Source organism: Etheostoma spectabile, chromosome 15 (genome assembly GCF_008692095.1).
Source record: "Etheostoma spectabile isolate EspeVRDwgs_2016 chromosome 15, UIUC_Espe_1.0, whole genome shotgun sequence".
Taxonomy (NCBI): domain Eukaryota; kingdom Metazoa; phylum Chordata; class Actinopteri; order Perciformes; family Percidae; genus Etheostoma; species Etheostoma spectabile.
This window is the reverse complement of record NC_045747.1, coordinates 11,717,091-11,731,683: the sequence shown is the minus strand read 5'-3', so window position 1 is coordinate 11,731,683 and position 14,593 is coordinate 11,717,091. Positions and strand designations below refer to the sequence as shown.

The following is a 14,593-nucleotide window of genomic DNA, read 5'->3' as shown; positions in this document are numbered from 1 at the left end:
CTTCCGTCTGGCAGGACGGTAGCTGAGGCTCAAAGAAAGCTTGCTAATTGAGACTGCCCCCCCCATGGCCACACTCCTTTTTAAAAGACCCTTCACTGAACTTTGGGTTCTGGCCTTGCCACTAACTAAATTTCCATCCACTTGTCAATCGAATTATCTGAAGTTCGGTAAAAAAAACTCATGCAAACAAAGCTGATGAAAGTGTGTTTCCATCCATCTAGCTTTAAAGCGAATAAAAACCTGTGCGTAATGACGTCACATGCTGTTTTGCAATCAAATTGGTGTATCAAATTGATTTGGGACATTTTAAGGTGTTTCCATTCATTTTTGCACTGAATCGCCCAACATTCAAGCAAACATTTGCAAACAAAGTTTTTCTAGACAAAATGGATTGCGCCGTCTACCAACAAATGATCAATATTGCACAAGTTGTAATAGTGCTTATGTGCCAGCTGATAGCAACATATCAAGCTTTAATAAAAAAACAACGATGCTATCAACACATTGCTATGATGATGCAGATGCAACTTGCCTTTTATTTTCTCTCTGGCACCGCTGTGAGACAACTCTTTTTGAGACATGTATCGCTGTTTGAGCGCCTTCCATTTACTCTGGAGGACGTCCCACAGCTTGTCGTAACCTTTGTTGGCCATTTCCTTCACGAGTTCCTGATTAATTAAATTCAAAAAGTCTCTCCTGTCCTCGCTCGTCCACTTACATCTGTCTTTGTTGACACCCACCATGTGTGCAAACATAGCAGAAATACTGGGGGGAAATTAACAAAAACTTTTTCTTCTTTGTTTTGTGGCAGGTTGCAACCATGAAATGACCTAAAACTTAATCGCAATTCATTATTTATTCGTCAAATAACATTTCCATCAGCGTTTATTGCATAAGCCGTATATCAATCAAGATAAAATCTGATGAGACTGAACGTATTCCATTTCAGTCAATATTCATGGATGGAAACATGGCTACTATCACCCAAAATAAACAAGTTTTTTTCATCCAGATGGAAACTTGACTTCTTTTGAGTGCTTGAAACCTCATGCTATTTCTTCAAATAGCAGCTAATAAAACCTTTCTATTTTGGCATGCTAATATGTGCATATCTGTATTGGGCGTCTATATTGAATATAACTGTTGCGGCTGAGAGCATCTTTAAATTTCTTTCTCCACTGCTGGAATTGAGTGTCATTCCCTTGTCTTATTAATGTACTGGCAAAGTGCTTTGTTTCATTAATGGTGTACCTATCTATACTTGGAGAAGAGCTGAGATCTCATCTTATATCCCATGTAATGTTTTCTTATTTGGTCTCTGTCTGAGTTATTGTTTACAAATGTAACCCAGTCACAGAGTGAAGGATTAGCTAAGCACTGTATTGGGCTACACAAGAGGAACACAAGCCAAAGAATAACACAAAAGTTAGACTAAAAGGCAATAGAAGAGACTGTGATGTTTAGGAGAGACAGAGAGAGAAACCGATTTAAAGAGAGAAAAAAGACGGGTGATGCATTTGAAACTCCCTAAGGTGATGAATTTACATCTTGTCTGTTTTCTGCCACGTCTGCAACAGCGAAACTAACAGGGCCAGAGAGGAGTGGTGAGATCCTGCCAATTACAATCTGGTTGACTGAGAGTTTGCGGCAGCCAATTGTGAAAGGAAATCTTAATGTTGCTGCGCTCGACATGGTCAGGAGCAAACAATGACCAGAACCCATCAGCTTTAACTGTATATTAGTAATGAGGGAACAGGACCAGCCTGCAGTCGTGTGTCCAGATCCTTTTTCCAAGCTCACCCTGAAGCCTTCATTTGTATCCTCTGTCTTCCAATTATTAATGCTCAGAGAAGCTGTTACATTTAATTAGAGACACATTATTAGTACAACACAGGCACAGTGTGCAATAGAGAGAAATCCCAAAATGGCCCCTAACTGAATATTACATATTTTATGGGCAAAAATGGGTTAGGCTAGGAGAAACAACAAATTAGCTTGTCACTGTGTGCTTTTATTGGCTTTTGCCTTGCTGGTGGACAGAGTTATTAGTATAAATAAACAGTCTTGTGTTAGCCCCTGTTCCTTGTTCCTTCCCCCAACACTCTGACGATGATTCCAGCCATGTAATCTGCAAAGCCTCGGCTGCATTGTCAAGATGAGGAGCAGCTGATCCGTTCAGTGATTAAACAAACAGACAGGAAAATATCAACAAACTTGAGAAAATGAGTATACAGAGCAGAAAGAGAGGGCCGTATGTTGCATATTATGAAGGGATAATGTTCTTTAGAGTTAGCCGAGTGTGAGATGAGAAATATTGTGAGTGGGTAGGTGTTGGTGGGAGGAAGGAAGAGAGGCAGGCTTCTAATGGTAAAGAGTGGCCATAGAGTCTGGTGCTTTACCACATGGGGGTTGCATTGGATCATCAGGCTGGATCTCTGAGCAACAGATCCCATGTTCAGCAGGTACAAGGCAATTAAACTATATAGTGAATGAATGTAGTGACAAACTTGCATTACCATCCCAAAAATCTGAATCTGTGTTATACACAGACAAACCGCTGCTGTGTGGACTTCTAGAAACAGTATTAATGTGTCTTTGTCTGCAGGATTCTAGTTGATGCAGGATTTGTGCAGCATGCTCTTCACTCTATGCACGACGCAGATCTACAGTATCTAGAGTGCTTAATGATGATATGTGTGGATGCAGCCTGAGAGGTACGATATCAGTAAGGCCGTCCCTTGCATTAATATTCCATGCAGCACAAGGAGGGAATTGGAGATAATTTTCCCCTTAAGGAGGCGCTTCCTTTGCTAATCGTTAGCATAAATATTTTCATTTGGTGTCTTTAAGACATGACGGTCTGCGACTGCACTGCTCATTCCCCCTGAGACAAGTCATTGTTGAATATTGCCTGATTGCACAATGGACCGACAACAATTAATTCAAAATAAGATTCAACCTTTTAAGCATTTGGAGATTATAATGACAGAAATACCCTTTAATAATGAGTTTAACAGCGCAACACATTTTGGGGACATGTCTGCCACCCACAGATGAAATCACTAGTTTAGAGTTGAATGACACCAGGGACCTCTCTGCAAAAGCCCTGTGTGTTGGTGTTCATTTGAATTGGTTTATATACTGTATGAGGAGGACTCTACCCTTGCAGTCCATCAAAATCTGGGATTTTTAAATTTCCTTGTTCTTAGCCTAGTGGAACTTCCCTGAATCAACAGACTCACATTTATTTCACAGTGTAAATGTGTCTCACTATTCACATGTTATAGTCTTGTTCAGGACCATCTTGGAAAGGATCAACACAGATTAAAGCATGGCAGCTGATATCCATCCAGAACATACCAAGCAGAAAAATGTGCCCGACAAGTGAGAAGTACTCTACTGAAGATCCCTCCACCAGCTCCCTGCATGCTGTTGCTTTCACTGAGAGGAGTAAGAGATGAGAGCTGGGCTTGAGAGGGCCAGTAGCCTGAGGCACTACGGCTTAAAGAGAAAGACCTCTCCTGAATACCTATTCATCCCATCGCCATTAGTGTGGCTGAAGCACTCAGCTGTGCTGTTCAAAAATATAACAAGGATTATATAGGACTATGACATGATAGGACTATTGCTGTTGCCTGATTTACAGCGAGTCGAGACTTCAACCTGCTTGCTTTTCTCACCTTGTGATGCATCAAGATGCAGACATATATATATCTTGCTACACATCCGCATGCACACCAACTCAATATCAGATAAACAAGTGCAGACTCTAATCATCTTGGGAGCAGGTTTTTATCAGAGCATGACGTCCCCTGTCCCCCCCTCCCCACAGAAATGCCACTCTACATCATTTTCCTCTCTCATCTTGTCAACACTTCATCCTTTCTTCCTGCTGCTTCCTGTGTCTCTCTTGCCCGAGCGACAGGATGCACATGCCATTGTTTTGTCACGGTCACAGCCGTATTGATTAAGGGATGTGGAGCTAATTAAAGACAATCTGCAAGGAGTGTCTGTGCCATTGAGGGGAATAAAATCATGGAGCAATAGGCCTCTAATTATTATTCTCCTTTTGGTTATGATGGGAGAGATAATATCCCTGCAGGCACAGTCGGAAGGCACTCTGTCTATTTCTTCCTCTATCCCTGCCCGCAATCTCCAATTTTCATTTCTAGCAACTCCACTCTGTCTTGTCCTCTCTCTCTCTCTCTCTCTCTCTCTCTCTCTCTCTCTTTACAACCAAGCTTCCCTGCTCAGCTACTCCACCGGGCACTATTTCAAACCCAGTCCACATCCTCTCACTTTGTAGCCAAATCTGACACTGCCCACCAACCCTGATCACCACAGCATCTTCAGTTACAGCATCTGTCAACAGTGTATGTTCATGTTACTAAATGCATGTTATTTATGTATGTTATTTTCTGGTGTTTATTTGTAATGCACATTAGGCTTTTTTAATACAACACTTTTCTTAGCTGTACTCAGTAACCTCAATTTAGATGCACATATGCATACCCTTTGCCAAGAGTATTACTAAGGGACAAGAGCTGTCTTTAGAGAATGGGAGAAATACATATAGTTCTTTGTACATGCTGTCTTTGTTAGTCTATGGCTGCAGCTAATTGAAAAAGAAAAGGTGGCAAATGGTGCAGACTGAGCACTCATGGCAAGCTCAAGACCATTGTTTTTAATAATAGTGCTTTGTTTGTATGCATTATAAATAATCAAAAAGGAATAACGGGCAATCATGGCACTGCTGGATACAAAGGACTAACTTACAAGAAACGTTGCTTTCGACAAATGCTTATCTTAATTTTTAGCCTTCTGATCTATAAAAAATGTATGCAAAAGTCAGTGTGTTACATCATTTTCTTCCAATTTTGTGTAATCGTCAAGCTAGATTAGATGTCTTTCGGTAAATTTCATCAATGCTACATACATCATTCCGTTTGACTTTTTCTTTAATATGATACAAATGGAGTTCTCTAGTTGTGACTTCTACTTCCAGATGTGGTGTTCACATCCAGTAATACACACTGCTGTGTCTGTGTGTGTTTTGTAGACTTGGAGAAATCCCAGGGGTTTAGAATCAGGAAGCATAATGTAATGTAAGCTGATGTTCCTTTCACTGGAGCATCTTGTTATCTCCTCTTTCGTACATGTAGTTTCTCTATCAAAGGACCTCTCTACCTTGCTCGTCGTGAGGCTGCAGAGAGCAGCCCTGCCAGCCTGCTTGATATGCAGCAGTGTCTGGTGGCTGCTGAGCTCTCACGCCTCCCTGACTGGAGCCTTTAAGCCTTGGTGCAGTAAGAGAGAGCCTCCCTTATCAATGGCCCTACTGAGTGGCAGGGACAGTGCCACGTGGAAAACATATCGATTAAATGGTTCCTCTTGCCACCCGCTTCTGCCGCGGCACATAGCTCTCATCCTTCATTCCCCAAAATGAAAGCCCTGCAATTGAGTTAGCTTTCAACATGGGAGCCAACACTGTCACACTCACATGGCGGTATGATGAGAATTCTCTGATATGAAGGTAGAAAGGATCATGTGAAATAAGAGGAGAGGGAGAAGAAGTTGGGAGAGGTAATGAGAAAGAAGTAGCATTACGACAAGCTGAGGAGTTGAAACCTAATTTACGCTCTCACTTGTGTATCACCTCTCATTAAGTCTATATCCATCATGTTACACTTCCGGGATGGCTCTGGTGCCGCCGGACATTACGCCGGATGTTACTCATCTCGGCCGGATGTCCGCTACCTTCCACTTTCTTTGTGTTGTAATTTTAAACTCTGTTCGATTTATGAGGACTATGGTTAACTGCTCCTCAGATCTCTGCATGGTAAATCCAGACAGCTAGCTAGACTATCTGTCCAATCAGAGCAATCTAAATGACCAAAACAATCTTTGAACATACATGTTCCACCAAAACAAGTTCCTTCCCGAGGATATTTTGCAGAGGCACCGTGGCTCTGTCCAGTGCTTTGCACAGCCCAAGACGATTGTGATTGGAAATGCCAATAAATGAGAGAACATTCTTCTCCCATCCCGGAATGCTGTGTGGACTCGCCAGACAGGAGCGCTCATTGTCAATTGCTTCTACAGCTCTCCATAACAAATATGTGAGCAATCTGTAATTAACTAGGTCTTTCGAAGGTAAAACCGTGCTCACTAAAACATTTGACTAACACTTTTTTTTGAAAGGAACAAGATTTCCTAGGAGTGTGGTGTGTTGTCCAGCCATGTGATCGAGCAGGTGGAGGCAGAATCTATGTCTGGTATTTGAAAATGCATAACGCTCTCTGATATGGCATGTGTGTCTTCCGATTAAAGCGAAGAGATGTGAAGAGCACCGCTCAAGTAGCAGCTTGCCCAATCTGTTCAGTCTTATGAAAGCTTTTGTATCAGAGCAGGAAGAGGAGCTCTAGGCGCAACAGCCATATTTATATTCCAATCTTCTACACAGAAAACCCACATTGCCAGGCTCATAAAAGATTCATCAAGCAGGGGAAAGCAAGGTCGTACAAAAAACTGGTCAGGAGATGCCTACTGCAATGCAAAAAAGAGCAGATGGACCAAAAAAAAAAAAAGATTGGGTAAGTCCCACAGTGGCAGTTACTAGGGTAACGGGTGTTGCCCTTATTACTGGTGGTGGCAGTGTATCGATCATTGACCAGATGATCAAGCGTGTCTGCACTCTAATTGGCATTTGATTGTCACTCGTACTATAAACTACGACAGGCTTTACAGCCTTAGCGATGTTTGTTGGTATCACTTCAATGCGTTGTTTCACTCTTTGTCTGTTGTGGATCCCATTGCTGACATGTTTTGTGAACTAAAGAGCAAAGGGGAGAGAAAAAAGACAATGTGTGTGTGTGCGCGTGTGAAAGAGAGAGTGCATTTGCGCGCGCGCGCGTGTGTGTGTGTGCCTGTTCTGGGTGTTGTCAGAGAAATGTCACTCTTGCTTAGAGTCACAGACACAAACCTCTGGGAGTCCTGCACCCTCCAGCACACTCGCACAGAGGGAAAGAGAGAAAGTGGGGGAGAGAATGCGATATAGGGATGATATTCATCCCACCAGTCAAGCTGATCCATCCATACACCGTTGACAGCAAGGGTACAAGTAACATCCTTTACATTATACGAGCACACAGAATAGTTTAAGAAGATATTTGTTCATCAGTCAGTCATTGTGAAATTGTCTGGAAGAGAGAATTAGGGTCAAAAGGCAACACTACAGGCTCAGAGGACACATGTAATCTACTTTTCTTTCCTCCTGTTTCTATGAAAAAAAGAATCAGCCCCTGAGTGTGCAGCTGGCTGCTGGTTAGCTGCCAGGTTAACTATATCTGTATAAATGAGAAGGCTCTCACAACTGTATTCAGAACTCAGTCCCAAAAGACCTTAAAGACCTTTCTAATGACGATTATTAGCTGCCCTAGAGTAAGCCAGCTCACACCATAGGGTCGCAAATGTTCATTTTAGTACAGCAGGCCGTTGGGTTTTCAACAAGACAGAAAACAGCAACAGAGGTCATTTAGAGCCCACACAGCCCTGAAGCATAAGTAGTGGTCAGTCTGTGGCTCTGAATGAGTAAGTGGTCATTTAAAACATGGACTAAATACCAAGGTTACCAGAGTTTCCTCTCTGACTTTGACAGTCCCAGTTACAAGCGAGTGTCCCATGTCCTCTGCCATATCTGCGAAATAAAATTTGCAGGGTTTCAACAGCAAAGCTTAAAAAAACTGAATCATGCAAGGGATCTGGATTCGTCTGCAGGAGTTTTAATCAGTGGGAAGTGTCTTAAACGTTATATTATAGCTTGCACTTTTTAGTTTTTTTAATATTTCGTATTTGTATATGTCAATAGGAAGGACATGTGTGTTTGCATATGTACCCATATGTAAAAGGGCATTCCAGCTGGAAAGGTAAAGCCATGCTGACACACCCTCTATACACGGGGCCCAACTATGGCAGGGACACATTTTTTGTCTGAGAGTCAAGCTACTGACCTCACACTCTTCTCTACCCGGCCTTCTATGTGTTAACCAGTTACTACGCAGACCGCTGCCTGCCTTCGTGCCCCAAAACCCATGCACTGCTGTAGTAAAATCAGTCACCCATTTCACCCAGGGCCGCACCACAAAAAAAGCTCACTGCCACAATCCTCATACGCTAATATCACCCCTGTGTGAGTCATGAACAGACCACATTTAGAAAACCGACCCAGAAACGGGTACAGCATCATCAAAAACCAAAACACTCATACAGGCACACAAACCTCCCTGTCCATTAGAAATCACACATGCTAACAACCACTTCCTCCATCTACTACACGGACACACACTGCATTTTTGAGGAAATTGTACAGCATTTGCTTTAACTCGGAACCACAAACATCCCAGGTTTCACACTTTAAACTAGTCAACCTCAAAACACTGTCTTACCTCAAAAAACTGTTTAACCCTTTGAGAACCAAATCTATGTTCTAAAATGGCAGGTGAGAACAATGTCACTTTGTGTTCTGATTATTTGGTCCTAGTAACACGCCTCTGATGATGAAGCAGCGGGCAACATGAAAGCTCATCTAACATTAAGATGAGGGAGTGAACAGCAGACAGAACAAAGGCTCAATAGCTCTCTGTGCTCCGGCCCCCTTCCTTAAGCAGCATTGCTTTTATGAAACAGATCTCTTTTACAGTGGTTAGATTCTGACTCCCACAATGTGGGATTATTGTCATGCACGGATTCAAGCTCTACCCTAATCAGTCATGACACAAGCACATACTATTCAATCTCTTCAAGCAGCACTGAATCAAGCATAATGCAACCTCATTATCTGTAGATGATTGTGAAGCGGCATCTTTGTATATTAATGGGGAGTGCATGAAGGTGGATGCAGGCATAGTGGCTAATCTAACCCGGTCTGCTCACTTACTCACCCACATAGTGCTCGAGATAATTGTTAGTGACTGACAGGCAACACAGAAATTAGGTTATGTGGCTTCTCTTATTTAACAGAGTAAGAAACACATGTAATCTACACAAAATTTCCATTATATTGACATATTAGAAAAATGTGGCTCATATTATAGCTATACTAGTGTTAACGATATTAACACGAATGTTGTGTGAACTGCATGCCAAATATATAACGTCCTCGTATTAGATTTAAAGTTGTATCTGTGTGTTGCAGCTTGACCTTTCAATGGGCTTGTGTGGTCATGCAATGTTAGTAATTCAGACAAGCGCTGGACCTGTTGTAGCATAGCAAGGTGATTTTAACAGTTGAGTGTGTGTGTGTCTTCGCCTCACACTGGCAGATTTACAACCCTGCTCTTGCAGCTTTTCATTTGTTTAATTCTCTCGGTGGAGGTTAGGCTGCCGCTTGGCACACTCTGTCCAGCCTGCTACCTAGTGTCCTTCTTCTAGGAAACATCTCTGTTCCTTTTTGCCTGTCATACAGCCACATTCCTCCATATTTATAAAAGCTTTTAACAGGTAGGCTCACTGATAATAATGGCAGAGGGGACATTTTAGTATTTTTTTTTCTCCACGGTTTGACAAGCTCTAATGTTTTTGTAGAACGGAAGTGTAATAGGCTTTTGGCATGGACACAAGGACAAAAATTTACCACAAGTGGCTCAATTATAGTCATGTCTGGGGGAGGGCTTGTATTGCTATCATGCTGTTTTGCTCTCATTGGACTGGCACCAGGAAAGGAGATTTTTGGCCAAACGGTCACTGCCAGGTTGGTGGACTGTTTAAAGCTGTCTCAATTGGACATTATCCAAACCAGCTCTTGTCCTGCATGACTGATTGAGCTGAGGTCTTTCATTGTTGTCCTCACAAGCAGAGACACTGTACTGTAGATAGCCTAAGCATTAGATCAGCCTAGGCTAACTGCTTCATGTCACTTTGCCAGTTTGTATGTGGAATCAGACCTAATACATGCCAGGTTTGTTCATAAAACTGACATAGCATTGTCACAGGGCACACAGAGCCTTTAGTGTTGCAGACACATCCCTCTGGGACACCCTCCTTGCAGATATCCAAAATGCAACATCCCTGGACATTTAAAAAAACACTCCTGAAACACCACCTGTTCACCACAGCCTACAACCTCCCTTAGCTTAGCCACTGTATTTCTGGAAAGTGTCCTTGGGTTTCATGAAAGGCACTATATAAATAAAAGTTATTATTTATGGATAGGAAAATCTTCTTATCATAGGTACTGTTTCAGTTGTGTCAATAAAACCATCTCAATTCAGTGACACTTCCGATTGCAGCACTAAAGTACAGCACTGCATACAGTAATTCGCTCAGTGTAAATAAACTAAATGTTTGTGCCAAATGATGTTTTAAACAGCAGTGTGATTTACATATGCTGGCTCCTTTACACTACTTTTAGTTATAAATCAACCCTGGCTGGGTGAGTTTCTGGTGCAATTATCACACCGATCCAGAATGAGGAAACAACTTAACAAGGTCCTAAATGGTCTGTTCTTACTGATGTTTCTGAGTCCCTCTGAGAATGACAAGCAATTAGGTTTTCTCCCCTACACACAGAAAAACACCACAGCAGGTGTTCATTTCCATCAGTCTCAACCACACTAGAGTCTTCGAAGCCAGCCATCTTAAACCAATAACTGTATTCCTCTGGCACTGCCTTGATCCATTGGGACAACACAACAGTTTTTGCCTCCAAACCTGAATGTAAAGTTATACTCGACAAATTCAGCAGAAATTGAGTAACTACAAAAAAAGATACAAAGAAAAATGTTGTTTTAACCAAAATTACCCCACCTTTCAGCTAGGCTCCAGCAGGCTTTTTGAATTGGTTTGATGTTTGGACAGGAATATTAGTGGAACACACATCTTTGTGATTTACAAACCTTCTAGCATTTGAGAGATTCAGGAAGTATCAGGGTAACTGAACTGGGTTACCTCATTTGTGATAAAACTGTTTTTTTCTTCTTGTCTTTTATTTGTTTTTTGTTTAACACATAAAGACAATGTCTGATCATCTCATTGTTCACACGATTTTAATTCACCACGAAATCCAAGTCTACATACACTAAATGGAGCATCTTCTATTTCCAAGATGAATTAGGTTGTACATTAGATTTTCTGCTGTTGCACTAAATTTACACTCTGAGCAATCAATACTAAGCCATTAATATTAACCAGACAAATGAAAAGATGCTGAGTTTCACAGAAAATGATGCCAACTTACTATCAAGTCTAACTCCTGCCTGATGAGTCATTACCTGCCGCTTTTTTCATGCAATATCTTTTATATTTTGAAAATATTTTTCAAAATGATATACTGTACATTTTACAAGGTTTGCATCATCATGCAGAATGATTGTTAGCATACATTTCTCTGAATTACTGGCACTTTTAGAGGAGATGAGTTGCTTTGGGTTCATTTGAACTAATACTTTATTTTATATATCTTATATTATATATCTTCTATATCATTTTACAGTGTGTACAAGGTGCAGTACACTGTGTAGTAAATGCATTACTTCCAAACACACACACACACACACACACACACACGCGCACACACACACACACACACATATGTGTGTGTGTGTGTGTGTGTGGGGGGAGGTCCTGTCATGCATGGTTTGATGTGCACACACCACAGCAAGACATCTGTGCCAAGGTCAAGCAGGTACCCATCTATATAAGAACCCTTGGGCTTTATGGGTACTTAACAAACACATGCAGTGGACGAACAAGTGTGTCTGTCTCATTAAAGCGTTGTAAATATTTCATACATGCCTCTACTGAGACTGTGACGGAAAATATCTCAACTCCGCTCGTTGGGAGTGTTACTCTCATTGTAGTGGATCTGCAAGAACTCATCAATTCTTTATGTTTACCGTGGAATCTTAAGAGAGACTGGTAGTGTTATATTTTCTTTCAGAGCTTTAAATATTTAATGTAAACACTTGCAACAAATTGCTCTCTAAGGCCAATTACAGTATGAACCCACTGAAGAAGGGTTGAGATATCATAGTAAGTCATCAGCTACATTTTCCGTGTCACATTCGCGTTAAGTGTTTAACCGTGACATGTATTCCTCTTTATTTATTAAAGAACATCCATAGTGCATTGTGGATGTGTGTATTACAGACTCGTTGTGTGATTTGTTATTTTTCACTTGAAGTGTTAGAATTAGTTATAAGATTTGATTTTAGACAATTTTTCAGTTGAGGTTAAAATAGTTTTTATGCATCGGGGAACTTAATAACTTATTTCATGTAAAGGAGGTTCAAGAGGCCCATCAACACGTCTTCATGGTTCATTTTGTCATGCAGCTAGGTATGTTCAGTGGGATTGTTACATCAGTTAGAGCCCAGGGAACTCCTGCATCTTGTTTCAGACTGAAATCAATTGTTCATCTAATACCATCTGTGCTGCACATGTTCTACTTTGAACCTGACACACAGGTGTACAGTACAGCCTGTTCATCAGCGTACATCCTGTAGACTGAAAGCAGATAGCTTCTGTTAAAAGTCAACTGCAGTGTCCACCTGTCCTGTAGACATGACGTGTTTTAGCATATTCCTAGTTGGAAACATTTGCAACAATTGGCCACATCTTATTTGAATATATCAAATGATAAACAGATAACCATAGACAGTTTGTGTGAAAAGTCTACCAAACCCAAAACACATAGGCCTATTATCTGTATTGTTTAGGGGCCTTAGAGATGAAACACCTGGTGAGTGACCACACTGTATCCCACTGTTACTTTCATCTCTTATGACTTATTGTTCATAAATAGCCCACATTGCTGTTCCATTTGTTTAGCATCCTTTTACATTTATGTTGTTTTGTATAAGGCCCTGCGATCTGTCTGGTGGCCTCGGCCAAATGGTAACACTCCCCGCCAACGTGCGAGGAGGCGCTGTCTGTGGTGCTACATTGACTCAGTCTGCTGCTTTTAGCCGAAGGCGCGACACGGCGCTGTGCGTGGTCCTGAATATATTGCTGCATGGAGCTAAAGGTGCGAACCGGCGCCGTCCAAAAAATGATCGGATTTCATGCACTCCTAAATACCAGCCACGTAGCAGCTACTTTATAAGCAGACCTTATACTTTCTAAGCTGGCATGGTTCATGCTCAACACTACACGTTTGCTGACCATCTGAACCCCTGCAAGTTCAAATGCTCGTGCCTTAACTGAAAGCTTTTCTGGGTCAAATTATTTACCATCCTTCACTTCAATTTACAACTGTCACATCAAAGCTCGTCATTTTCACCAAGGGGACGCGGCTTTACTCGAGTGTCATGCACTACAGCATGCCAAACATCTGCAGGATCTACAACCATTTGTTGGAGCTGCTCTGAGGCAATAGGCCTACTAATTACCAATCTCGTATTCACATTCACAAACCACACGTAGATCCTGTAGACAAAATGTCAGTGTGGCCGTCCATCGCTTAGTTCTTTCAGCGTAATCTGCTCGATCGGTCACAGCGTATCTCGCGGAGCCCCTGGACCTCTGTCAGTGATGGAGAGGTAAGGTTGGTAAAAAAACGACCTCCGGGCCGGGCATCAAAGGTATCAGAAATCAATTAAAACCTTGTCGTCACCATGTAACCATCATGTATTCCATTCATTGTAATTCATACTACAAACTGCATTACGACTGATGTCAGTCTAAAAATGTGCAAGACATCATTTCCAGGAAAAGAAACTGCAAGTGAGTCAAGTCAAGTTCAGGTGAATTTGATCTTCTCTGAAGTTTACCTCGGCTACGTTTTCCTTGCTTCTCATTAGCACACTGGGTTGCAAACTCATACATTCAGAAGAACAATAGCAGTTTTCCTATTTAATGCTGCAACATGCATACAGTCTTTGCACTGACTTAACATTATATGCCTCATTTTTTTTATCTGTGATACAGCTCGTCTTAAGCCATTGGTTCATACTTAAATGATTATCAAAAATTCAGAATTCCTTGCCAGGCGCTCAGCACTGCTTTGGGAACTTTTAAACAATGCTTATTCATAGCGTGCATGCGTTTGTGCCGGAGTCCTCACCTCACAGGGCATGGCAGCTAACATCACAAGCAGGAACATGGCACTGAAGAGATGCATCCTGGTCGAAATGATAGCGTCCCAGCCGACACCAGTTCCCGCAGTTCTCCCCCCGTTCTTGTCCCTTACTGGGGCGGTTTCTTCAGATACAGAGGGATTCCTTTAATGCTCTGTCGGCTGTGCGCACCCAACCTCATCACCAAGACGCACGGCAGCCCTCTCCGTGTGTCTTTCGTGTAGCATAGACTCTTTTGCGGGTGGCGAAAGCAAAACCTCAAAATTTCCCAGCATGGAAAACTCCTCTGGTAATGTGTTCGGGCGAAGCGGACACTCGGCGGACCCCTCCTTCCTGCAGAATAACTGCAACTGAGCGAGAAAGCGCGGAGGAGAGTCGCAGAGGTTGGAAGGTGACTGCTGTGCTTGCAAGGTGCGAACGCTAGGAGCAGCACGGCTATGTGCCAGGAGATCAGTCAAAGAAGTACCACTCTTTGACGCAGCCAAGCGTGGCCGTGCGTGCGGAGAGAGAGAGAGAGAGAGAGA

At 42.1% G+C, this 14,593-nt stretch overlaps 1 protein-coding gene across 1 annotated transcript in view; it reads right to left on the bottom strand.

Moving 5' to 3' along the window:
- olfm2a (olfactomedin 2a) overlaps positions 1 to 14,530 on the bottom strand; it is a 48,268-nt gene extending 33,738 nt beyond the window's left edge. Inside the window, exon 1 of the mRNA XM_032537167.1 lies at positions 14,057 to 14,530. Within this exon, the coding sequence (XP_032393058.1) occupies positions 14,057 to 14,113 (57 nt within the window). The 5' untranslated portion in view covers positions 14,114 to 14,530. The remainder of the gene's footprint in view (positions 1 to 14,056) is intronic.
- Positions 14,531 to 14,593: the final 63 nt, after the last annotated feature.